The sequence below is a fragment of the Ciconia boyciana genome, chromosome 6 (assembly GCF_034638445.1).
Source record: "Ciconia boyciana chromosome 6, ASM3463844v1, whole genome shotgun sequence".
NCBI classification, from domain to species: Eukaryota; Metazoa; Chordata; class Aves; order Ciconiiformes; family Ciconiidae; genus Ciconia; species Ciconia boyciana.
This window is the reverse complement of record NC_132939.1, coordinates 9,495,591-9,520,494: the sequence shown is the minus strand read 5'-3', so window position 1 is coordinate 9,520,494 and position 24,904 is coordinate 9,495,591. Positions and strand designations below refer to the sequence as shown.

The following is a 24,904-nucleotide window of genomic DNA, read 5'->3' as shown; positions in this document are numbered from 1 at the left end:
TCAGATTAACCTGAATCTTAAAGAGTATCAAACACATGTTCCTAACCACACATTTACGATGACAAACAGGCATTTCATTTTTATCCAAAATACTGACCCAAAGATGGCACAAGCTGGTACCCTCATACCAGAAGGCAAACATAAAAGGCTTTTTATCTCTCAGTTTACATCATAAGCAGATCCCTTCCTTACATCCATAACTCCATAAACGTCTTGAAGATCATACTGTGAAATACAGGCTTAAGCTAACTTTAGATATGATACATAATCTGCTCTTAAGTGAACACACAGCAAAGCTATTATATTAATTATGTACTTCAACTGAATAAGCAGCTGTAATTACATGTTAGTATTACAGAAGATTATATTCGTTTTTTTCCCTTAAACTGCGAAAAAACCAAAATAAGCTACATCTCACTTTGTGTATACTGTGAATTTTCTGAGAATATTCTGAAAATTCTACAAATTTGTATCGTACCTTAATGTGGCCTATCTCCTCTGCATAGACAGGTCTATAAGAAGCAGCTATAGAAATAACTTATCAGAAAACTCTTACCACAAAAGAAAAACAAAAATGGAGGGTTAATACATGCTACCTCTCTGAGGCTCTGTGTATGGTTTGAAAGTACACAGCCCTCCCCATGCCTTCCTACTGTAAGGAGGAAGCCACAAGAAATTCTGTTAAAGCAGGTACAAATTGTACAGCTGTTGGGAAAACAGCATAACTAACAATAAAAAAGTTCAAGAATTGTGTGAATTAAAGCTGCTTCACTGGTTCATGATGTTCTCATCCCTGAAACAAGGTCACTTAGTGTCCCACAAGACTTACCAGGAATGGGCTGTAGGGAAAAAGATCTTTTAAAGATTTCATTATGAAAAGCAGAACTGTCACGTCTGCTATTATCTCCCTCCCCTCCTACCTCTCAAAAATAAGCACCCAGCAGTACAGAGAGACAACTAATTGTCCCAGAAGTATCTCTGTACTATGGACATAAGGGAACAGGGGAAAGACAGGCAAAAGAGCAAGTTTGGTCTGATGGTGTTTACAGATAGGTCTGGTCTATTGTTGTTGCTCTCAAAACTGTTTCAGGAAGAAGTAATCAATCTGATTATAGACATTGACAACTCGTTCTCAGACATTAGTGAAAATAACCTTAATTCACTTTACTGCACTTTTGAAATCTGCACTGTTGCTTGGAGGGTGGATGGGAACAGCAGGAACCGCAGTGATTATCCTCCTGTTTACTCTCTCTCTGCTGAGATGGTATGGCTGCTCTCTTCCCTGTCCATCTCCAGACCTGTTTTTTATTACCAGGTCAAAGTTGCTGTAATAGGGGCTTGTTATCCACACTTTTCAAGATACATGAGAGAGTGCACAAATGAGTTGTTCTCAAGTCCCTCTGTCCTCATTTTAAACTACTCTGATCATGTTCTCTGCTTCAAAGAAGTTCAGACATCTGCTCCGCAGCATAGCTATTTCATGTAAAAGTTTACTAAGATTTTTAGGCAATACAATCACTTAACCAAAAGCTCTAGAAGGACAGCAAACATTTTCTTTGGGCAAACTTGAGAAGCTTAAAAGAAAAAAATGCCTGAAAATGAACCAGAAAGCATGGGGAGTAAAACTAGAACTTTACCTTTGCAGTATAAACTCCTCCATCACATTCTCCTCCAAATGCCACATACAAGCATTGAATTTATAGCATCTCTTTCAAATCCACATTCACTTCTGTTACAAATTTGCCTTCTGGGTTTTAAGTTGTGCCTGCACGGTACGCATTCAATGACTTACTTATAACATTTCTTTTAAAATCCTAGAATTTAAAAGAGAATACCTTGAAAGTATGATCCAAGCGTAATTTGGAAAGCAACCTTTTCCTATTGTCATTCAGCATGCCATCAATTTTTCTCATGTGAGGCAAAAGTAGCTCATCTAAAAGACACAAAAAAATGCAGCAGTTGATTATTGAGAGACACACAGTAATGAAATTCCTATTCAATCTATACTTCTACCCATTAACATAAAATGTGGAAGTAAAAAATAATGCAATTTGCACTTAAACTAATTTCAAATGTCTGTTCTCTTTTTTTTTCTTCCCCAAAAATCCCTTTTTTTTGGATCAGCCTGCTAAACTGGTCTAGATATTATGCAGTTTAATTACTGACTGCAATCCTGCTCCTTCTCTGACTCTTCTCTGCTGAAAGGAAAAAATTAAGATAGAACAATATAGAGCATTAATCTTAGAGACAATTTCAAGCCATTTCCTACATAATCCTCTTCTGTGCAACACAACTGGCAGTTTTATGAAGACAAGTATGCGGTTTTGACATTTGCTATTCCATATTACAAGAGATGACCCTGCTGGCATTTATAACAAAAGAAATTGGGGAAAGTGCTTACTGACGAAAGTTATCTGATAAACCACTGTAAATTGCACAATATAGATTTGAACATAGGCATGTGGCCATGAATGAAAATTTACAGCTCAGTATGGAGTCTTTTATTTATAAACTCAATTTCTTTGCTTTTAGTGGGATTACTGACATAACGCATGGGTAGAAATCTTGAAGTAAGTATCCACTGATGCACAACCAGATCAAACCAGGAAAGGAGAGTCTAGAAAATATTTTTTTTTTTTTTAAATACAGGCGAACAGAATATAGTACAGAACAACAGCCTGCAACTAAATAGTATGTGAAATGATTGCTCTTTTGGGACCTTTATCTTTATACATTGAGTGTTTTGCTAAATTTTGAAAAATAGAACAGTTTTGACTTTTGTATCCTGAAGTCCACTATGGTAAATAAGTCCAGACATTTTCTCCTCAAAGAAGTGGAATACAATTGTCTTTGATTAGAATTTTAAGGTTTCAGACTTTGAAAAGCAGAATTTTTAATAGTAGCAAGAATCAGAACTACTTATAGTTATAAGGGTATTTCTTCATAAGAAAGTAAACACACACTTGAAACTGTAATTTGAAATAAATATTTGCTAAGACTTTAAAACATAGTAACAGCAGGGACAAAGAGCTCAGTTCTCACATTCACAGCACAAGTCTAATGCAACAAAGCAGACAAAACAGTATTTCTAAATTACTTTGATTATTCAAAGAGATAGTGCAAATATACATATATATATGCAGACATATAAGCAATTTGCATAAAGTGTTCTTCAGATGTGGGTATGTAGCTAAAAGTTTGGTGATTTTTTTTCCTTTAAAAAAAAAATACATTTGCCTTACTGATTAATAACCTTAAAATCTAATAAAAACATACAAATGTTAAACATACTGTACCATTGCTCTTTTCCAAGGCTTGCATTGTGTCTGGATCCAAGGCAATGCTAACAAGCAACTCCATGTAGCTCTTAAAAGTCTCTTTCATAGCTCTTGTATTCAAAAAGCGAGTAACAAGGGGAGCTGGAGGTACAAGCTCTGAAAATTAATCAGAATATAGTGATTTTTTTCCTTCAATATCCTGCAAATATTTGTGGTTTTCAAAACTAAAGGCCTTCTCTCTTAATACACAAGTGACCTCTACTGGTATCCCAAGAAATTAAAACTCTATACAATCAGAAATAATGCTCAAACTACTTACAAGCCAAAACCACCAAAACCAGTACAAACACCAAATCTGGTACAAATGGTACAATTTTTTGTAGAAAAACATACAATTACTTGTAACTATCAGCATTTAAATTATCATATTGTAGGGAATTTAAACATTTTTCTATTATTGCAGGTGAAAGTGTAGAGAAAAGGAATAATGAGTAACTTCAGTCAAGCAAAGTGCCCTAAGTGCAGGTTTCATGTCAATGCAAGTACCTCCTAGAACCAGAAAACTCAAAGTCGTCCAACAGAAAAACATTCATTCAAAAGCACTAATGTCACTTAGGAGCCCACATACCATCGAAGTCAATCCCACTTAATTGTCCAACTCACAAAAAACACGTAAAACAATTTTTATCAGCGAAGCAATGTAGGCGTATTTGTGCTGATTCTGAGGAAGCTTTTATTTTTTCGTAGGCTGCAATTTTAAACATGCACATGGAGTAGTTATCAGTATTAGTAAGCATTCTGGAGCTTTTTATAGGCTCCATGTACAATACCAGTATTTTGCAGTAATTTAGCTAGCAAGGCTATTAAACTTTCTCAGATATTCACATTTCTATGGGTGACTATCATCACCAGGTTACTTGAAATTTTAAATACAGATGGTTGTACATATTAATAGTTATTTGGGTAAGTTTGCTTGAAAAAATGTTATTTTAATGGTGCCTTCAGCAGAGGCATCGTTCCAGTGCACCAACCCTAGCTGATCTATAGTTAAAGCCATTGAGAGCAACATGCTTTGGAAATACTGCAATATAAAGCACGGGTACTATACAGTTGACTTTAAGCATACAGGAAATAAACAAAAAACTGCAAAAAATACTGTACATCTGCTACCACAGGTAATCTCTATAAACACAGTACACTTCAAAAATTCCTTTCTGTTCTGGAGAACTACTGCAAACATTGTATTTCAATGTTCCAAGACACCGTGAATGTCTTAACAGCAAATCTGCTCAGCAGGCTGCATTTGAACAGCTGGCATTTAGACAAGCAATGAAGCAGCCAAAAAGTCAACTGCTTCTTCTCCTTGGGTTTTGAAAAAACAACAGTAACATCTGCATTCTGCCCACATCTGCATGCAGACAAGCATTGCAGGAATGTTATTTTAGACATGACAGGGCGTTGCAATGGAAAATTAATGAAGAATTCGATTCCTGAGATGTATTCGAAAATCAAATCAGCTCCTTCTCCTGCAATTGTACCCATCTTAGAAAGCAAGTAGTAAAAATATATTTATCTAATTGATAAACTACATTTGAGGTAACTTCAGTTGCACGCATTTGCTCATACACAAACAAGTTTTAAGAAATCAATTTTGTGTGGCACTGTCAGATTTCGATTTTTTTTTCTGAAGGCTAGTAAAGAAAAATTTGCAAGATCAAGCAACATATTTTTATAATACTATTCTCAGTTAAGTTCAAATAGGCCTAGATGCTAACAATAATATCTCGCTCACCATCCTCATCACTCTGGGCCTCAGGTGAAGAATCAGACTGGGAAGATGAAAACTCTTCTTTCCACTTTTTCCTTTTCTTTGGTGGTGGTTCAGCCTTTACCTTTGGCTGTTTAGCTTTGGGTTTCACAGAAGAGACTTTTGCTGCTGTTGGTTTTGGTGTTGGTGGATCAGGGGTTTTATTGTTGCTACTACTAGGTTTGCAATGAATAGTCCTGCAATATTATGAAGACGATCTTTATGAAAATAATTACTACACAAGTTTTGGCATTAATAAAATAGCTATAGCCTTATTTAACCAGAATATATTCCCCAATACTTATTTCATTGTCCCACGTAACTAGGAATTAGGTCATACTATACTACAATATTTTTTATACAATGCTTAACAATTATTCTTAACTACCTATGATTAAATAGTATTCCAATTTTATAATTAGGTAGACAGGCACAGAAAGTTTAAATTGCCCAATGTTAGTAGAATTTCTGAGTTATGGGATATTGGAGGTAACATTGAAATTGATTATGTAATTAAAAAAAATCAGACTTGACAGACTTGAAGAAATACTAGTAATCAGTAAGATTTTCTGACAAAGTGAATTTGGGATATTGTATCAATACAAAGACGGGAGAATATCAACCAGGTAAGAACACAGGAAATGCAGGATCTTGGAATACGAAACCAGACAACTCCTCCTCTTTCTCTTCCCACCACCCAAAACAGGAAAGCAAACAGGAAACTTAGTATCATAAATACAAAGTTATGTACTTTAGGGCTAATAATGCAATGCAGTTTTGAGAACATGGCAGGGAATACAATTCTGGGAAGCGCCAGGCAAGATTTTTTGTCCAAATGGGAAAGTTCAAATGGTAAAGCAGTGAAATGTGCAGTAGAAACATTGTTCATATTTTCTGAAATACTGTGAGTAATTTTAGTCATCTGTCAGAGATTAAGATTTCAAACTGAAATGGACGGAGACAATAGATAACTAGGATGATCAGAGGAATGGAAAGCCTGCCTTAGACAAGGAAGTTGAAAGACTTTGATTAATCCAGCTTAGTGAAACAAAGACAGAGGTGGAATCTGACTGGAGGAGAATATCTGGATACAAGGTAATCATGATCACGTTTTGGCTGAAAGACAGGATTGTTTCAGAGCACTAGAGGAACAGGTTCTGGAACAGTCTTCTGTAGCCCAAGAAAAAAAGAGCATCGAAATCCTAGCTAGTTTGAAGTAGATCATGATCATTTGGTAAAATTGATTATCCAATGGCATTGCTTTCTTTCAGAGCAAACTGGACTTAAAAACCCAGTCATTTCTTGAATGAAGAGCACTGTAATTTTTTTAATTACTGTTTGCTAAGATCTGATAAAGAAAATATATCTGCATTAAATTATAACTATTGAAAAGCTTCAGATATCATCTGAAGTTGTGAGAAAATAAAATAAGCTAAGCATTAAAGCATGACAGAGTTTGTACAACACAGAATCTGCAATCTTTTCCAAAAGCACAATCAAAGGTCAACATAAAACGCAACAGCAAAACCCTTAGCAAGTGAAAGACTTGAAGTGAAAACCTTGTCAGAAGGAAGGTGACAGAGGAAATCTCAGAGATAGCTAAAGTACCTGCGTGAGAGATGCTTAAGGTCGTAACGTTTTCCAGGACCAGTAGTATATTTACTAGAATAATCAAAACCATACTACGTTTGCCCTGCATTCTTTACACAGCTCTCCGGAGTGACAGATTTGTTTGGGTTTTATTTATCCTTGTTGGTGGTTTAAAAGCAGTGCTACTGGAATTACTGATTTTAAGGCATGGATAGAAGTTGCATGGGATGACTCAAAGCGATAAGGCTTTTTGGGGTGGGGTGAGGGGACTAGGGCAGGTGCAATAAGAAAAGTAAAATACCCATGGTGTGCAAGGACATACAAAAGAAGGAAAAACATCCTTGCGACAACCAACTTCAACAATTAACTTTTGTTTTTAAATTAACTTTCCAGGATTGAGAAGAAAGCATGGTACTTCTAGTATACTAGGACAGGACGGTCATGAAATCAATCCGGAAAAACATACCTAACTTGCAAAGTCCACAGGATAGGAGAAAGCAACACACAAAAATTTAAAATCATTACACCTGTAGGCTTCTATCCTTATGTTGTGTAACAGGGCAAAAGATAACAGAAAGAAATAGCGTGTGGAGCCCTAACACCTCTAAAATGAATGATTATTGTAATCCACAGACTCAGGGTAAGGAATTCTTGATATGGCAGTAATTTATTTCTCATTTCTTAAAGCAAAACACACAGTTCTCAGTTTCCAACTTAAAGCTCAATTAACACAATCCTGAGTTATAAGTCTTGTTTATTAAAATAGGTGTGTTCTTAATATGAAAACAATATGGCAAAATGAAAAACAAATTGAAATAAAATACCTTGCTGACTGTACAGGCTTGCTTCGTGGTTTTTTTGAACACACTCTGACATATTCCTTTTTGTTTGCATTTTCAATGAACTTCACATACACTCGTTTGTATTTTGTTTTTGCATCCCCGAAATATCCAAGATACTGAAAAAAAAAAAAAAACAAACAAAAAAACCCCCCACAAAAGACCACAAGTGTTTCTGTTAAGTAAATTATTCAGTTTAACAATCAAAAATTTAAATACTGAAGAAAAAAATTCAGTTTAAAACCAACTTGTTTACATACAAAGATAAGCCATCCTACAGCATTTATAATTTAACAGCAATTCTCCAATGGATTTCCACGTAATAGTTAAAGTAAGAAAATAAGGCAAGAGGTACTTTGGGCTTCATTTTCTCCCTTTATTTAATCCTCCCCATGTGCAATCCCAAAAGGATTATCTGCCTGGCAAAGGGCTGCCTGTTGAAATTGTATCCTATCTGTATCCTTCCCATTATGGAAAGCAGTTGGTTCACAAGCCTGCTTCCAGACTTTATTCTGGTTGTGAAAACTTGTTCCTTTACACAGCCTGAATGATATCAAAGAACCCATGCTGGAAAGCAAAGAATCTGCCCATTAATATATGTAGAGAGAATTCTAGAGTAGGAGGAAATCAAGAAACCTCTTCCTGAACCCCCCCCAGGATGCTTGCTAAGAATGTATGTCAGAATCACATTTTATTTTGTTTCCTAGACTTCCATTAAGGAAATCAGTTCCCATGAGGCTTCATAAGGAATTTTTAAGACTCACACTGTTAGTAGCAGCAAACTCTCTCTGTCCATCTCGCACTTCAGGAACAAACTTTTGCAATAAAGCCTTCTGTACTTTCCAAATAGCTGGAGGCTCTTTTCCTGTTTGCAAAGCAACCTGTAAGAACATAAAGTTTTTTTGCTAAAAACAGCGCTTATTTTTCTCCCAGAAGTGTGTTTGTGTGTTATTTTTTTGAGCACGCCACCCAGGGATAAAATGGAAATAAGTAATTGAAAATTCCAAACCCTTAGTCATGACGCTTAGTCATTACGTGCCATTTGCATCAAGACAGTATGACATGAACTACAAGTATAATGCAATCTACAAATTTTACTTCCACAGTGATGAAGTTGTGCCAGCCAGCTTTCCAGCTTTGCCTACGGTGTGTCTTAACTCATGTACCATGCAACTGAGCCACGTAATTTTATTTTTTAAAACAATATAAAATTTTTCCAGTTTTTATTCTTTTGCTCTATGAAATATTTTTTAAAACAAAAATGCGAGAATCACAACAAGTAGCAAAAAGCTTGTGGATCCCTAGAGACTCTGTAGCAGAAGCCCAGGTACATTACAGCACGATGCTTGCACTAATGTGAAAAGAGATAGTTCAGTATGAATTAGTGAACCAGAGTTTGCACTTTCAGTTCAACTTAACCATTAAAAAAAAAAAAGAAAAAGAAAAAAAGAGTTTGAGTTGATTTTCTTCTTCACATAGTTTGAGAAATAAACTATGTTAAAACACAAATCTGTTATTATTGGCTCTAATGAGAATTCCCTGTAAATCCTACACACAAACTAACAACTCAAAAACTCTCCTTTTGGAAAACATATAAACAAGTATTGGTTCCTTTTTCATGACTGTTTAAATAACTAAAGAAATAAACACCACAAAGCTTAAAATTCATAATATCTCATAACAAAACTTAATCAGTTTTGTAAGTGACAAGGGAATATTTTAAAACTGGTAACACTTGTCTTATGTGACAAAGCTACATGAATTCATTTAAAACTTAAACTCAAGAGGATGAACACATAGACAAGTAATCAAAAGTATTAGAAATTAATGGTAAGAATATTTCTGGCTATGATAGCAACAAAAGGAAAGGTAAACATGCAGAAGCATTTAAAATGGAGAAGCAACGAAAACAAAACAAGAAATCAAAGACAGCAAAGAACATTCCCATAAACTTATGTGAAGAGCTGTACTGGTTGCTTATGGAAGCTATTTCTTGTTGGAATAGCAAACAGAACCTCTTCCAAAAGAGAAAAAAAGAGAACTCCAAGATCTTTTGCAAAAGTCCAAAAGTCATTTCTTCAACACCTTATGCTTGAAAGCCTACTACTATCTTAAAAAAAAAAATGTAGTGTTGACTACTGTGAAAAATTTATGCTTTTTAATATTAAAAAAGGTAATTCCAAGTTCTAACAGAGGTTACGAGCACATAGATTTACTTTATTATGTATGTAGTACAAAATGGGTCATGTATATGCAAAACATATTCATAACCTGCACTAGAAAGACACCTTTAAGGCATTTTGTCAGCAGCCAGGGAATATTAGAGTAGAAACAGAAAAGTAATCTGCAGCCTTTCCTCTTTTGGTAGTTTGTTGAGGCTAAATTCATATGGAGGATTTGTCTTTTTTTTTGTCTTTTTTTTTTTCCCCACAGCAAGTATTCAGATTACCTTTAGTGTCTCTATATCTTCAATCTTCACCACAAATTCATCACGTTCTCTGTACATGCCCTCTCCTCCACTGTCCGTATTCTCCTCATCAGTACATCCTTCTATTGCAACAGTTGCCTGTATTTTTGCCAATTGGTCTGAAGTCACAGCATCCTGTTGAGCTACTTTTAAGGGGTCAGCTGGATTCATTTTCTCTTGCGCATTGACTACAGGAGCAGTTGCCTGTGGAGATTCCTGCTTTATTACAGCACTAGTGGCGGTGGCTGCAGCAGTAACAACTGTCACTTTTTCAGCTTCTGAAGAAAAAAAAAAAATCTGTATTTTACTTAAACAAATTATCAAGGATTAGCAATGTAAAATGGGAATTAGATTTATTTTTCTTCTTTTCTGTTACAATACATATTAAAAACAACTATTCTAGGAAAAACATCTTTTCTAAGCGTTAAAATATAAGCATTATCTTGGCCACAACTAAACCTTAAACAAAACCAAAATATTTTAGCTAGTATACCTCTGTTTGTATTAAACTGCTGCATCTATTAGCATCTAGAAATAACAAAGATGAACACTTTAGAAAATAATTTGATAGTTACAGACATGATCAACAGGAAATACTATTGTATTTTGTGTAAATAAGCAAATACAACAGTAAAGGTTACAACACTGAATCTTATTTCCAATCTGCTGATAATTAATGTCTTTTTAAATTGGATTAAGGAAAGAGAAATACACATGAAATATGAAAACATTTGCTGTATGACTTTTGGACATTATTATTTATATCTTGTGACAATGTAACTGGAAGTTCCAGTTAAAACTTGGGCAATATCCTAATAATTTTTAATATTAACAGAGATGAGCAATAAGAACAAAACGAAGAAGGGAAAGAACATTATTCTTCCTTCTCCTCTATGCCCCAGAGCCAAAGGAAACTCCCACTTTTCAAAATCATTATTCTTTCTCACCTGAAAAAAATGAGAATCCTTTTTAGATATTACTTTATACTCTTTTACACATATTAGTTTTAATACTGACTTGCTGATCTAAAATAAATCAAGTTATATTAGCTATAGCATAATTACTAATATCACTTAGGAAACTGACTTCAAACTTGAGAAGATAACCATTTTACAGTTTTGTTACAATCATTGTTAATTGTTGACTTTTTCACTAGAAAAAATAGAAAAAAGACAACGTGACATATATTTTAATAAAAGTGATTAAAAACAAATTATTTAAATATCAAATTAACGTGTCAGTACAAAAGCTATATACCAGATATGTGAAGATTCATTACATCAGTTCAGTAAAATTACTAAGCCATGAAATACGTTCTTCTGGATATATCGTATCACATTATTGCAAATATGTTGTATTTCTTTGTTCAGTGCAAGCTATGACAGCTTTAATTAGACACAACATTATTAGTTCCCCAAGTGTATTTACACATTCTTCAGAACAGCAGATAAATGTACATACACTACTTAATACTACCAACAAAAGACTATGTTTTAATATTTGTCTTTCCATACTTATGTGCAAAAACAGACAGAAGGAATTACTAGAAAATCTGCAAAACACCAGCAAGTAAGAAAGAAGTCATTACTAAGAATCTTGTATAATGTACAAACAGTCTTGTATACAACAAAACAGGAAGGCAAATTCAAGAAATTGGTGGTATAAAGATTACATCCTTATGAATAACAAATATAAAGAAGATACAATAATATTGTAAAAGAAATCACTGCAAATAAAACACTAATGGAAATGTCCACCCAACAAAAAACCTTTTAAATATTTCCTTAGGAAGTTGTACACAGAACACGGCTTATAAAAATTAACAAGCTTCATCAAGAGGCTCACTCCATGGCACTGTCCACATTTTGGCTTTCTGGGGAAAAAAAGGTCACTGCTTTCTTGTTCAAAACACATATTCAACTGAAAGACACATGACAAAACTTCATCTTCTGTAACAGACTTTCCAAAATGCATGAACTTAACATAACTTAACATAACTATCCACAGAAGAAAACAGAACAGTAATTAAGATGAGGTATTGTTTAGTATATCATGTATTCTGCAATCCTTTTCCAGTATTTGAGGTCTGATTATTACAATTTAAGTTCAATTGTGCTATGTATTTTTCAGTAAATCATGTCACCCCTAGAGAAAAAAAATCTCCCTCTCTCCTTTAATCTAAAAAGAGAAAAAATTACTTCATTCTGTTTTGTTAAGAACCAGCCTATGGGTCCTGAGAGGAGTTTAAGAAATGTTTCATTTTCTCCCTGTGATTATTTTGGAAGGTAATGGTATTTCTCTTTAATTAGTACAGTTATTTGATTGGCTGGATAGTTTTTAACTGCTTACCAGAGAAAACAAACTTTACTGAAAAAGTCTATCTAGGCAAAAATAAGCTGTATGTTGAAAATACTTCAAAACAAAGCAGCATCAGTTAAAAGCTATGAACACTGACGATGTAACAAACAGCATAGATGCAATACAAGTGAAACTGAAAAGTGCGTGGAAAACTAACTACTACCGTGATCAGTGGTTGCTGCCTGCCCCTCCCTGCCCAATACAACCCTTCCCAGATTTTGTTAGCAATGTATCAACATGAAGCTACAACACTCCCGATTAATTTGGCTGAAATCAAAGTCAAATGACTCCCATCTCGGACAAGACTAGCCAAACCAGCGCTCAGTTTACAAGTGCAAAAATTGTTTTCATAAACATACTCTGTGCAACTCTTACAATCACAGAAAGTGCATGTTTAACTCTATCTAGGAAGAATTTAACCTCTGCTGATGGCAATTATTAATATGTTCTCTTACTAAAATTTTTTTAAAATATATTTAAAACCTCTGATAGTTTGTTGATGTCTGTGTTTTAGACTCCTCCCTATTTTTCTGCTGATGGTTTGTTGAGGTTTCCAGATGAAAATCATATTTAGCATTCTAAGCCAGAGAAGAAGAGAACAGACACATTATTCAAATTCTGGGCTAAAATAAGTAGGACTCTTCTACTACCAAAAAGTTAAGTAGCATGAAAAAGTTTATCTACATATTTTCTAATTGTGGAAAACACTAGTGTAGTTCATAGTCAACACACCCTTTGAACAGAACTCTTAATTATGGCTGTGATTAAAACCAAAACCAATCAAAACCTTTACCTGAACTGAAGATAGCTAAAATTATTCTTTATTTTTTCCCCCATCAGCTACAGAAATCTCCTTCAACATACGCACTTGTAGTAACTGTTTTACCTGATTTGTTCTTTCTGTCAGATGTATCATCCAGGGCTGACAACGCAGTAGAGATGCTCTTCTGAAGATCGTGGTTACCCCCCACAGAATCATCTTCATCAGAGGAAAATGAAGGCAACGTTTCTAAATTTTTCTTAAGTTCTTCATCAACTTTTTTGGTTGGACTTTCTCCACTAACCTCAGCAGCTACAGGTGCTACTGCTGCTGGCTGAGGCTTTGCAGAGGACTGCAGGCAAGGGGCACGAACTATTTGGGTAACGGGTCGCCTAGTCCTGTTTGGCATTCGCACAGCTGGAGCTGAAAACTGTTGCCTAGGCCCAGACTTTAGAAAGTCTAAAAAAGAGGCGATAAATCCTGTTTTGACTTCAGGCTGTTTTTCTTCAACTTCTTTAATTTTTTGCCTCATTCTTTCCTGATGCTGGTAAGTATCGTAACAACTTTCAGAAACAGGAGAAGAGTATGTCAAACATGAGTCATTTCCTCTTGAATTTTGACGTTTACACTGTCCACTTCTTTTCACCTGTTTCTGAATCGCACTGTCATCTTCTGCAGCATTTTTGGTTTGGCTTTTTCCTTTGCTTTTTTTCTTCTGAAGGTTCCCTTGAGTTAAATCTTGGCATTCTTCTTCAGTTCTACTAATGGTTCCATCTCCACTTTGGGGCACAGATAGTGGCTGCAATGGACCCTTTGACTGGTTACCTGCTACTGTACCATCATCGCCACCCATATTAAAATCATTCTCTGAAGCAGCACTTTCTTCACTTAGACTCCTACCACTTGAAACAAATTCTGTGTCTCTTGCATTCAGTGTACCATCAGCAGAAGCATCATTATCTTCTTCAGATTCGTGACTGATGCTAGATTGTTTCTTAACTGGAACAGACCCTTGTTCTTGCTCCTCTTGACCAGGGCCAAGGGTGGGAGAGGTCATTCTCGTTGGTACATTTTGATCAGAAGTTTCAATGTGTTGTTGATCAAGGTTCACAGTTTTTGCCTGTATTGTTGACACTGGTGTAAGATTTATAGTAATTTGGCCTCCATTCAGAGAAATATTACTTATGCTTGCTGGCTTTCCAACTACAGTAGGTGAGGCACCGAAACCAGAAGACACATGTCTTATATCCATTGATCGGAACTGTGTTTTAGACTCCTCCCTATTTTCAACAGACTGGATTTCCTCTTCATTAGAAGCTGATTTGGCAAAGTCAGATGGTGTCACTCCACAGGCTGCTGCTGTTGCTGCTAAGATGTCATCTACATTGGATAATATATTCCTCTCATCACTGAGAAGTATAGATTCTGGGAAACATATTGAACTTAGAGAAACAAACTGATTTTTTGAATCGTGTTGATTTGTCTGAGTAAAATGATCTTTTGTTGTCAAATGTTGCTGTAGTGGTTTTGAGGGCTCAGAAATGTCCATTTTCATTACTTCTGAATTCTGAGTATGAAGTTGTTGCTGAGAATGACCCCCATTACTTTGAATAATATGACCATCCATCTGAAGGAATGGATGTGTCACCTGTTGAGGACTCTGTATTCTTTGCACTTGCGGTGATGCCTTTGCTTGTCCTAAACCCGACTGCAGTATTGACTGATGAAGAATTTGTAAGTCACAGGCTGACTCCAGAAGTACCTGTGCACTGGGCAAACACAGCTGATGACCATGTCTTAAAGCATGAGGTTGAACCTGCGATGGTGTTGTAATGACTTGGCCTTGCTGTTCTTGAGCTTTACTTTCATGTACCTTATGCATAAGAGAATGTTGCTGGTTTAGTTCTTTAACACTCACAGTTACTTGTGTTGTTTGCATTAAATTAGCTGTCTTTTTTATATCATGGCTTAGGCTAGTGATATGGCCAATATGTTGGGAAAGCTGTTCCACAGAATTGACCATTCTTTCATCTTTTTTTGTTCCTTGAAGAGTAAGTCCAACAACTTGATCTTCAAGACGAGAGTTACTTCTGATTACACTTTGAGAGTATCTGTCATCCGCTTTTGAGACCCTATAGGATGCATCCTGAGCATTGATTTCCTCATCAGTTAGCCTTTGAGTGGAAGATTCAAGAGAAGCTTGCTGTTGCAATGCCTGCATATCCTGCATTGATAATTCCTCCTCTTGTTTTGATGAGGCATACAAATTAGAGTCAGACTTCCTTTTAACATATGACTTCGTTTCCGAGGAAGGCCTGTTGTTCTGCAGTGTCTGTGAATGAGCTGGGGATGCAAAAGGAGGAGACTGGACAGATGGCAAAAACTTTTGAGACTGCGGAGATGAGGATTCTTGTGACTGAGAGGTCTGAGAAGAATGTAAAGAAATATAGCTCTGACTAGGACTTGAGGCTGAAAGAGTTTGTATCCGAGGAGAGGCATTAAAGGAAAGAGAAGGCGATGTTAATGTTAAAGACTGCCCTGAAGAATAGCTTTCTGAAGGACTAACAGCTGATAAAACTTGTGATTGAGATGAAAAACTAACTTGGGATTGGCTAACTGGAGATAAACCCTGAGAGTGACTAGAAGAGTAGCTCTGAGATTGGCTGACTGAAGAAAGTTCCCTCGTTTGCCCAGAGTAGTTCTCATTTGGAACCGAAGTCAATACCTGTTCCTCTGAGGAGTAACTTAGAGTTTGACTATCAGAAGTAATAGTTTGCGATTGCCCAGAAAAAGTCAATGTTTTATACAGTGAGGGCAGCTTCTCAACCTTGCTGGATGAGAAATCTTGTGAGTGACTGACAGGTGGCACATTCTGAGCCTGGGATGAAACATAGTTTTGGGACTGGCTGACCGACAAGAGGCTTGGGAGCTGTGCTGTAGAATAGATCTGTGCTTGGCCTGTAATGACAGAACTCTGGTTTTGTGCAGTTTTGGCATAGCTTTGTGTCTGCACAGTAGGAGCTATACTTTGAGGTTTGGGGGTCTTCGTTGACCTTGGAGGCTGCTTTGTGGAACAGTTTTTCACTTTTGCTGTGGAAGCAGATGGAAAACCAGGTGATGGAATTGCAGATGTGTATGACTGAGCAAGTTCCACTGTGACTTGAGAAGTCTTCTGCTGTGGTCCTCCATTGCTCACCTGAGTAACATCTCCAACTGGACTGCAGGATAATGCTGAGTGCCTAGATGTATCCTGAAAATTAACTCCACTTGTACTCGTTAAATAGCTGTGTAAGGAATGCTGTGAAACAGTCAATTGAGGCTGAACAGACTGAGTACTTGAAGGCCGCTGATGGTGTTTAATAACACTACATTCTCGCTGAAGTGCTCTATCGATAGAAGCAGTGGAACCAGTAAAGACAGATGTGCTATATGCCTGAGAAACCTGCTGAGCTCCTCCAAGGGTTGAAGGCAACAAACTAAACTGAGGTTGCAAAAGATGGGGTGCAGATTCTTGAGCAGAACGATATGTTGATGACTGAGGTGGTATACTGGTACTTAAAACAGAACTGCCTAGGCGCTCAAATGTCAAAGCAGTTGGAACAGTGCCTTGCGATGTTTTAATCTGCAACAAAGGATCATGGGTAGTTAAGAGACCATTTGATGTAGCACTGAAAGTAGTATCTTGAAGAGTAAGAGAAGGGGTAGTAGCAAAGTTTCTACTGCTGAAAGTGTTGGGATGCTGATATGCTGATAAAGCAGATGTTGGTGGAAATGTTCCAGAGGTTGGCAAAGCTCCAGTAACAAATAGTTCTGTGGCTGTTGAGGAATGCATACCTGGAAAAAAACAAAAACAAAACAAGAATGGAAAAAAAGCATAAGGGAGCTTTACAAGTTACAACACACTGCATTTCTTTAACTCATTTAATTGTAAGATCTTACAGCATTCACAAATACAACCTTCCTTAGAATCACCACCCTTTTCAACAAAAACATATAAAGGGAGGCACTTATTGTAGGTAGTTTTCAAACTGGAAGTGCAGGTTTTTTTAAGAATTCCAAATTCTATACCTACAGTGAATTGCCAAGGGAAAAAACTCATATCCTTAAGATGCAAACTGTGGATAAAAAGAATTGTACAAGATTAATTCTGCTTTGAAACTGAAGGCTCTTTCTTAGTTTTTATTTCAGTTTAAAAAGAAGGTCATAGTAGTGGACAATTTATCAAAAGCCCTGGACATCTTTAATATACAGTAAAAAGGCAAAATCACATCTTACCAATTGTAATACATATACAGCTAAAGGAGCAATTCCATCTCCTGCATTTACCCTCACCAATACTTTCATAACTCACTTTATGTGAAACATTTCAGAGCTTACAGTGAAATAGATAGTGGTCTATACACTCTGCAATATGTGTTTCTTAAAGGAGGGCTTTGACTTTCAATACAAAGAGTAAATATGATTTGTATGCTTTCTAAAGTGAGAGTCCAAAACACCCACAGACAGCAACTATCTGCACAGTGCAATAGCAACTATCCAACTGCAAGGTATAATATTACTTATTTGCATCTGGACATTGGTATGACATCCTGGCTTAAACAAGATTTCTCAACAGAATATACTACTCCAACTGAAATAGGAGCGTGAAATTCCCTCGCAAGCTTTGGGGCTTACAGCAGTGATCCGTATCATTCAGTGCTTTATACCCTTTTACTTGTAGTACACAAACTTCACCAGTACCAAAGTCTATGAACAAAAGTGAAGAAGGCAAGTTTATTCTCAGAGAAGCTTAAACTTCTTGTAAAGGAATCTGTTAAGGAATCAATTTCCACTGGGAAATTTACACGGTAAATTTCTGGCAAATCAGAAAAAAATAAAATCACTGGTATAACTTGACCTTTTTCAGTTCTTCCTGGATACTTAAAACAGCTTTTAGCTTCAGATCATTTAAGAATAAATTAAAAAACCTCTCAGTAAATAAAGCTTGTTTTGAGACACATACTTCAGTAAAAAAAACTTCCAATTTTTATTTTAAAATATATTAAGTCCTCTTAAACTGATTGCAACTTAATCACACAATTACTTTGGAAGTTTCAGATGAAGCTGGGAAAGAAAGTCTTTGTTTCTCCCTTTCAGTTCAAGACAAATTGATATGAAGAGATGTGATATTGAAGGAATGCCAAGGTATTTTTCATGAGTCAACAATAAGGTCTTTCTGAGTAAGAAAGCATAAGCAGTGTTTTAACGCTTCTCCCCGCCCCCCCGCCCCGTTCTAAAAAATGCAACATCATGTACAACTGGGTTTTCTTTTACTGATCCCTACCACTAACACAAAGGTAGGGGCATCTGGAAGCATCAAAGAAGGGGAAGAATTTATACCTACTTTAACTGCAGATGTTAATTTCTCATCTAACCTATATTTTTCCCTTCTCTTCCATAAATTAAAGCACTTCCTACTATGCAGGTAATTTCTTAAACCAGACAGGAGCTAGTCACAGAAGCACTATTATGGTAGAACTGCTGGGTTTTATATTTTACTTTTATAGAAGAGCAGATAAAAGGTCTGGCAAAGGTAGTAAGTTGTGTGCACAGATACCCCCCACTACCCTAAGAAATCAGAACACTGATAACACATCCCACATATCAAAGGAAGACTTGATAGGACAATAAACACACTGTTCCTCTTTTCCCCCCAAAATCAGCAGTTGCAGGGTTTGGAGAAAAACCCAAAGTAAAAAACCCTTCTAAAGAAAGGTCACCTTGAAGAGCAAAGAGCACTTCTTATCCCTCGTCAAAAAAGTTTGTAGAAGAAAAAGCTCTTTCAAAAGACACTTGGAAGGATTGAGGGATACAGAAAAGCAGCAAAAGTATTGAAGGACAACAGAAAGCTCAGAGAACTGGTAATATTGAAAATGGGCTTACTGATGAGTTCTTAGTACTGAGTACTGAGAAGTCTCTCAATCACTGGTATCAACATCAAACCCGACCCACAGCAAGTCTCCCCATTCTTCACAATTCACTGTTAGGCAGGCTGCAATGGAGAAAATGCTAGGACGAAGAGAAAAAAAGATTTCTTCCCAGCTGACAATCTGATGCGAGGATGGGTCATCACAACTCTAAAACACCACTGATTTATATTAAGATTTTTTTGACGGACTAACAGTGTGCGTCTTCATCTGTGCTCCCACATAACTGTTTTTGTCCATGGTGAATAAAAAGCCACATTCTCTCTTCTCAACTTTTTGAGTAGCTCTTCATGGAATGCAGCTGCACATTACACTTAACATACCAAGTGCAAACCGTCAACGAAAGGATTGTTCAACTCTTCCCTCTTCCTACCTTATGCCTCCTCCCCTAAATCAGAACCAGCGATCATACAGCTGCACTGAGACACAGATCAGCTTGCTGATACAGTGGAAAACCATCCCACCAAAGGAAAAAAACAAACCCACCCAAACATTTTCTGACAGATCAGTGAATAGATCTGATTCACTGCACAGCTGCATAATCACTACGTAAGATTAAGCATAACCTGAAACTACCTACAGATGCAGTAGCAACACTTATCCTGGTGCGGCTGTCTATAGCAAGCTCAAAATATGCAAAGTTTCCTGCTCTGCACAGAAGGCTTGACAGATGGGGGAGGTTTATAGGAGGCTGTCAGTCTGCCAAAAAAGACGGCATGTTTGTTTATTTGTAAATTAGATCACTTATTTCTATGCGACATGCATCTCAGACCTTCTTTTTGAGAACACCTTGCTCATTACTTCTGTGTACAAAGGGGCTGAACTTATCCACAGACTTTTGGTAGCAATATCACAGAAGAACTATGACAGGGAACAGAGTTTGAAAATGAAAGATCTGCTAGGGTGTACAGGTACCTGAATATGCTTATGGTGTTAGTGAGACTAATTCCAAATGAAGTCAGAGAATAAATTTGACTCATTAGACAAAATAATATCCTGTACATCCAAATTCCTTCTAAACAATCAAAACTTCTGCTTATGTAATTATTATTCTAATATAATTCTTCTGCTAATATAATTTCATTGATTTTGAGATTTTTAAATACCAAGATGGAAAAGAGGTAGAAGACATGTAGCCTTTTCAGCTAGCCAGAATATTTTTGTTTCAAATTATCCCAAACATTCAATATAATCATGACAAAATTTTATTTCAAGAGAAATTTTTCACCTGTCTGCCAGGAAGGAGCCCTGAATTGTGGTAAAAGGGTAGATCCTGAAGAGACTGCCTGAGCGGTACGAGACTCAATAGCAGAGAGAAAATTCATAACTGAAGAAGTTTCCTTAGTGTTACTTCCAGCACTGTGCATACTGGTATCAAATATTCCTGAAAGACCTAGATGAGGGTAGAGGAAAATGAAATAAAACAGACAATTCAGATGAACTTGTAAGAAGATCAAAGATATACATTCATCATTCACTAAAAATAACCTGTGAAACATTTGCAATATTATTAAAGTTCATTGATTTTTCAGTGTTTAACTGTTTTACAGTGCTGCAACTGTAAAGTGGAACTTGAGTATACATTTTAAAATCTATTACTAAATGTATGTCAAATATGATGCTTATAAACAATATTTAGGTCAATCAATAAAATCCTCCCTTCATCTGAAGATTCCTGTTCCACTTTTTACATGAACTGTTTAAACATTCAGGATTCCTTCTGAAATGGGTTCAACTTCTCTGTATCAACCTTTTCCCCCTTTGGGCAGCTTGTAGCAGTTTGGACTTCTCTGTAGGCCTGACACAAGAAAAGGTGTTTTGGTTGCATTCCCTGTTTCAACAAACACCTTTCTGTGTTCCCTGTTGCTCACACCTTTCAATGGCAGGGGGCTCGATGGGAAGCACTGGAGAGATCCAGAGATGTGAGTAACTGAGATTATGCCAAGACTGCAGGATCTGCACCCTGAAATGTTCTCTGCAGTTCTGACCCTCCATCATCCTGATCGAGGACCTGGCCAAGAGACCGCAGATTCCAGCCAGCACATGAGCTAGAATATCTTTCCTTAGAAACTGGGTTGCAAAGCGAGCGTGAAGAGGTCATGCCCTGTCCTCTCCTGACACGGAGACAGGATATCATCAGGATCACAGACAGATCCGGATGCAGATGTAACGTCGCCTAACCTGCTACTACATTTAAAGTAAATTTTAACTTTCCCCCAGCACTATGTCTTAGTTTGCACATGTATGTACTAGTAACAGTGTGTTCAAACTTGCATTAGTTTTGCTATCTGCTTTAGTCTAAAAGAATTGGCACAATTTCTGCAGCTGACTTTGAGGCATACTTAACGTTTGGCCCTTATGCATAGGCCAAATCCTGAAAAACAGTATTTTAGAGTATAAATGCAGTTTCTTTAAGAACCAACAATGTTATTGAGCATAACCCCCCTCTTATATTTTGCTTTCTACTTTCAACATTTTGATAAAAGCTAACAACTGATTGTTAACTGTCTACTACAAACTCAGCTTTTCTAATACCACTTGCCACCACCTGCATGACAAACTCCCTCCAATTACAAAATTCATCAACGTGAATCTAAATTAGGTAACTTTTTTTTTTTCTTTAGCTATTTAAGCTGTAATCTCATGATATGGACAGTTACCAGTAGGATGGTGTGTAGTAGAGTATCCAGGAAGCTGATGAGAAGCTGTGTATGTCTGTCTGTGAAGAAGATCTGTTTCTGAATGTGATGAATGTCCTCCTCCATAGCTTAAACTAAGGAAGAAATTAAACATTATTAACAAAAATATACAGCTATAGAAACAAAGTACAACTATGAAATCCCAACCACAAGCCAAAAAGTTGCAGAAATAAAAGCGAACACAAGCCCAAGGTCTAACAGATGTGGTTGGGCTAGGACGTCACTAAAAATGTTAAGCAGTTAAAAAAAGTACTACAAAACCTAACAAGCCAAAGGGGGGAAAAAAAACCCTTACAAAAATCAAAGTTGATCACAGAAAAGTCTACAAAGGACTAGGTCAGAAAGACAGAGGTCTTCCTAGTTCAACTGTAAGAAACACTGGATGGACACTTTTTGTAGTGATTTACTGATGTAAAATCTGCAAAGCAGATGACTACAAATACATGCCCACTTTAACACTTCAATTTCTGATTCCATTAAAACTTACAGGACCACATTGAATACAAAGGCTGGAATGTCTAGGAAGCTGCGGGAGCAACAGGTTTTTTTAAAAGATTCTGTTAATTTTTGTAGGATTCTAACAAAATTGACAGCGAGAGCACTAGCAAATGACAAATCTTGGTCTTCAGACCTCCTGGCATTAAATATAAGTTAATGATCCACAGTTTTTATTTAATGTTTTGAAACGAGTAATCTAAATTAACATGATGTTTTAATTGGGTTTAATGGAAGAAAACTGAAAATACAGTGTCTGGGACCATGCAAAAGCAATAGTGCAGAAAATAAAGAAATGTGATCTAAACATCAAGCAACATTAGGAACCTGTCAAAAGTGCTAATGATTTCCAACTTAAAAGGCAGAAAAAGGAGGGGGAAGCAAAACAAAATCCCAAAGCTTTCAAGCTTCATTTCAGTACAGCACCTGTCAAATGGAAAAAATTAAAGCCAGCATGACCGAGTAACCATTTATCATCTTCTCTTCTTGCCTTTTGGACATGAAGTTTATAGGTAGCTGCTACTTACTCCAGTACACATGTGAGATTGCTTTAAGTTCAAAATTCAATTGTAAACAGATGCCAAAAAACCCCACAACCTTCCTTGCTGACTACTGTAAGGGAGACTTCCCTTACCCTCTTTCATCCCCTGGGATGAGGGGGCAGTCACTCTGCATAAGGGAAAAATTGAACACTTGATGCCAGGAATCATGACATCATGGAAACTTTTATAGAAGTCACCAAATAACATAAAAATTGGCAACACTGCTGGATTTGCTTCGTTTTCATTAAGACAACAAGAGGAGGCAAGTGGAGATCTGATGAGCCTGTAAGAGCACTATGACCTCCACACATTATGAACCAGCAAGAGCCTGTCTGTAAGGGACACAACATTTTAGACTTCTAGATTAACTTCCATGCCTGAGATACACTAATAGGGGATATATTTTCCATTTCAGCTGCTTATAGCATAGCAGTGCTCCTATAGTCAGCATGCCAGACTAAGGCACAAGCGTAAAGAATGAACTAAAATTCTTTGAAAAAACAAAGAACCTCAGCTACCGCTTTTCTAAGTTGCAGTCACCGTCTAGCACTTTAACATCTTTCACAGCAATAATTACCTTTTCGAGAAGAGCCAAACCTCAATTCAGAGTCAGCACACTGACATACTTATGTTGCAGAGGATAGATCTTTGCACAGTTTAACGCTATCTATCAGCAACTGATTTCTACTATATGCTAACTGAGATCTAACGATTTGCATCATTACTATGGACAACTGGTAGGCATGACTGCATGACACTGTAGGTTATACTTTAAATTAACCACCTGAAAATTTGAGAAATTGAAAAAATTAGTTTGGCCTTTTTTTTTTTTATTTTGAAACTTCTACTTATTCTGGTTGTTTGGTGAAGATTGTGATTCATTTCCCCCTCTTCACTCCTTTGCAATAAACACCTTTTTTGTAAAGGAAACATACAGTATACAAAAAGACTACAAGACAGCCTAGAACACAAGCTTGGAGACATGAGGCAGAATGCTTGGAACGATAAAAGCAACTTGTAAAAGAAACTTAGAGAAAGACCTTGTAACACAGACGATGCTGGAATTAACACTGGGATACAAAACAACCTCTAGACTTAGTATCTCAAAAACTTTGTTAATTACTAGAACCTCAAAAATTCTAGTAATTATGAGCATCATAAGAATACTAAAAGTATATGATGACTTTTTCTTTAATACAAACTCCCAGATCATAGTTAATGCAACCGCAACAACAAAAATGAATCTGTCTTTCAATAAAAACGTTGTATTTATTAGAATAGTTAATTGTTTATTGTATAATTACGAGTTGCTGGAATGTAGATACTTATCTCAAAAAACCCCTGCATATATGCCTTCAGTTTACATAAACTTATCCTAAACACCAGCACAGCAATCTGAACGAAGATTACTGCCTTAGGGCTTCTTTTTATAATATTTAGCTTTTAAACAGACAAACTTATACAGCATGTAATGCGCATATCAAAAACACATTAAGCGTGGCAAATAACATTATGGCTATCTAGCCTTTTGTACTCTGGTTTCCGAGTTTGTTAAAATTCCACATGAGTTCTCACTTGTACTGAAATGTCAGATTAGTTACTGAAGAAACACATTCACATTACTTGGTACATTGTTATTTGTTATCATTAGTTGCTATATAGTGTTCCAAAAACACTTCACTTCCCCCTTATCACTGATACATCACAGTGATTTCTCACTTCTACTGGCATAGTTAACTGCACAACGGCGTGATTACCGCTAGAAAGTACTACAAGTTTGACATACAAATTCAGAAAATAGTTCCCCCTGAAGTATTTTTCATTGAAAAGGTCCATTCAATTTTAATATAATATTTAAGTGTCCTTTTAGAGATGTCCTATAAAGAGTCATCATTACTTGTCATTGCTGTAATGATGCAATCAAAAAATCCTTATGACAATGAAAGTGATACGACTCAAATATTAATCTATTTTTTTCAGCTCCACCAGTTGGGCTAATAGAAGTTTATTACCTCTCCAGTAAAATTTCTGGAAGAAAATGTATAGTCTTTGCACTTAATTGTTACTAAAATACCTCAACCTTGATTTACAACTCCTTTTTGT

The 24,904-nt window shown here is 36.3% G+C and overlaps 1 protein-coding gene across 2 annotated transcripts in view; it reads right to left on the bottom strand.

The window, feature by feature from the left end:
* The window catches only part of QSER1 (glutamine and serine rich 1), a 47,228-nt gene that overhangs the window by 8,209 nt on the left and 14,115 nt on the right, over nucleotides 1-24,904 (bottom strand). The window contains exons 2-10 of one of the 2 annotated variants that reach the window (XM_072863619.1): nucleotides 21,726-21,838; nucleotides 20,294-20,458; nucleotides 13,226-16,933; nucleotides 9,964-10,259; nucleotides 8,279-8,395; nucleotides 7,500-7,633; nucleotides 5,071-5,282; nucleotides 3,297-3,434; nucleotides 1,836-1,933 (exon numbers count right to left, since the gene is read on the bottom strand). In XM_072863619.1, the coding sequence (XP_072719720.1) occupies nucleotides 1,836-1,933; nucleotides 3,297-3,434; nucleotides 5,071-5,282; nucleotides 7,500-7,633; nucleotides 8,279-8,395; nucleotides 9,964-10,259; nucleotides 13,226-16,933; nucleotides 20,294-20,458; nucleotides 21,726-21,838 (4,981 nt within the window). Of the gene's footprint in view, nucleotides 1-1,835; nucleotides 1,934-3,296; nucleotides 3,435-5,070; nucleotides 5,283-7,499; nucleotides 7,634-8,278; nucleotides 8,396-9,963; nucleotides 10,260-13,225; nucleotides 16,934-19,021; nucleotides 19,133-20,293; nucleotides 20,459-21,725; nucleotides 21,839-24,904 lie in introns of those variants that run through there. The other variant, XM_072863620.1, reaches the window with a different exon arrangement.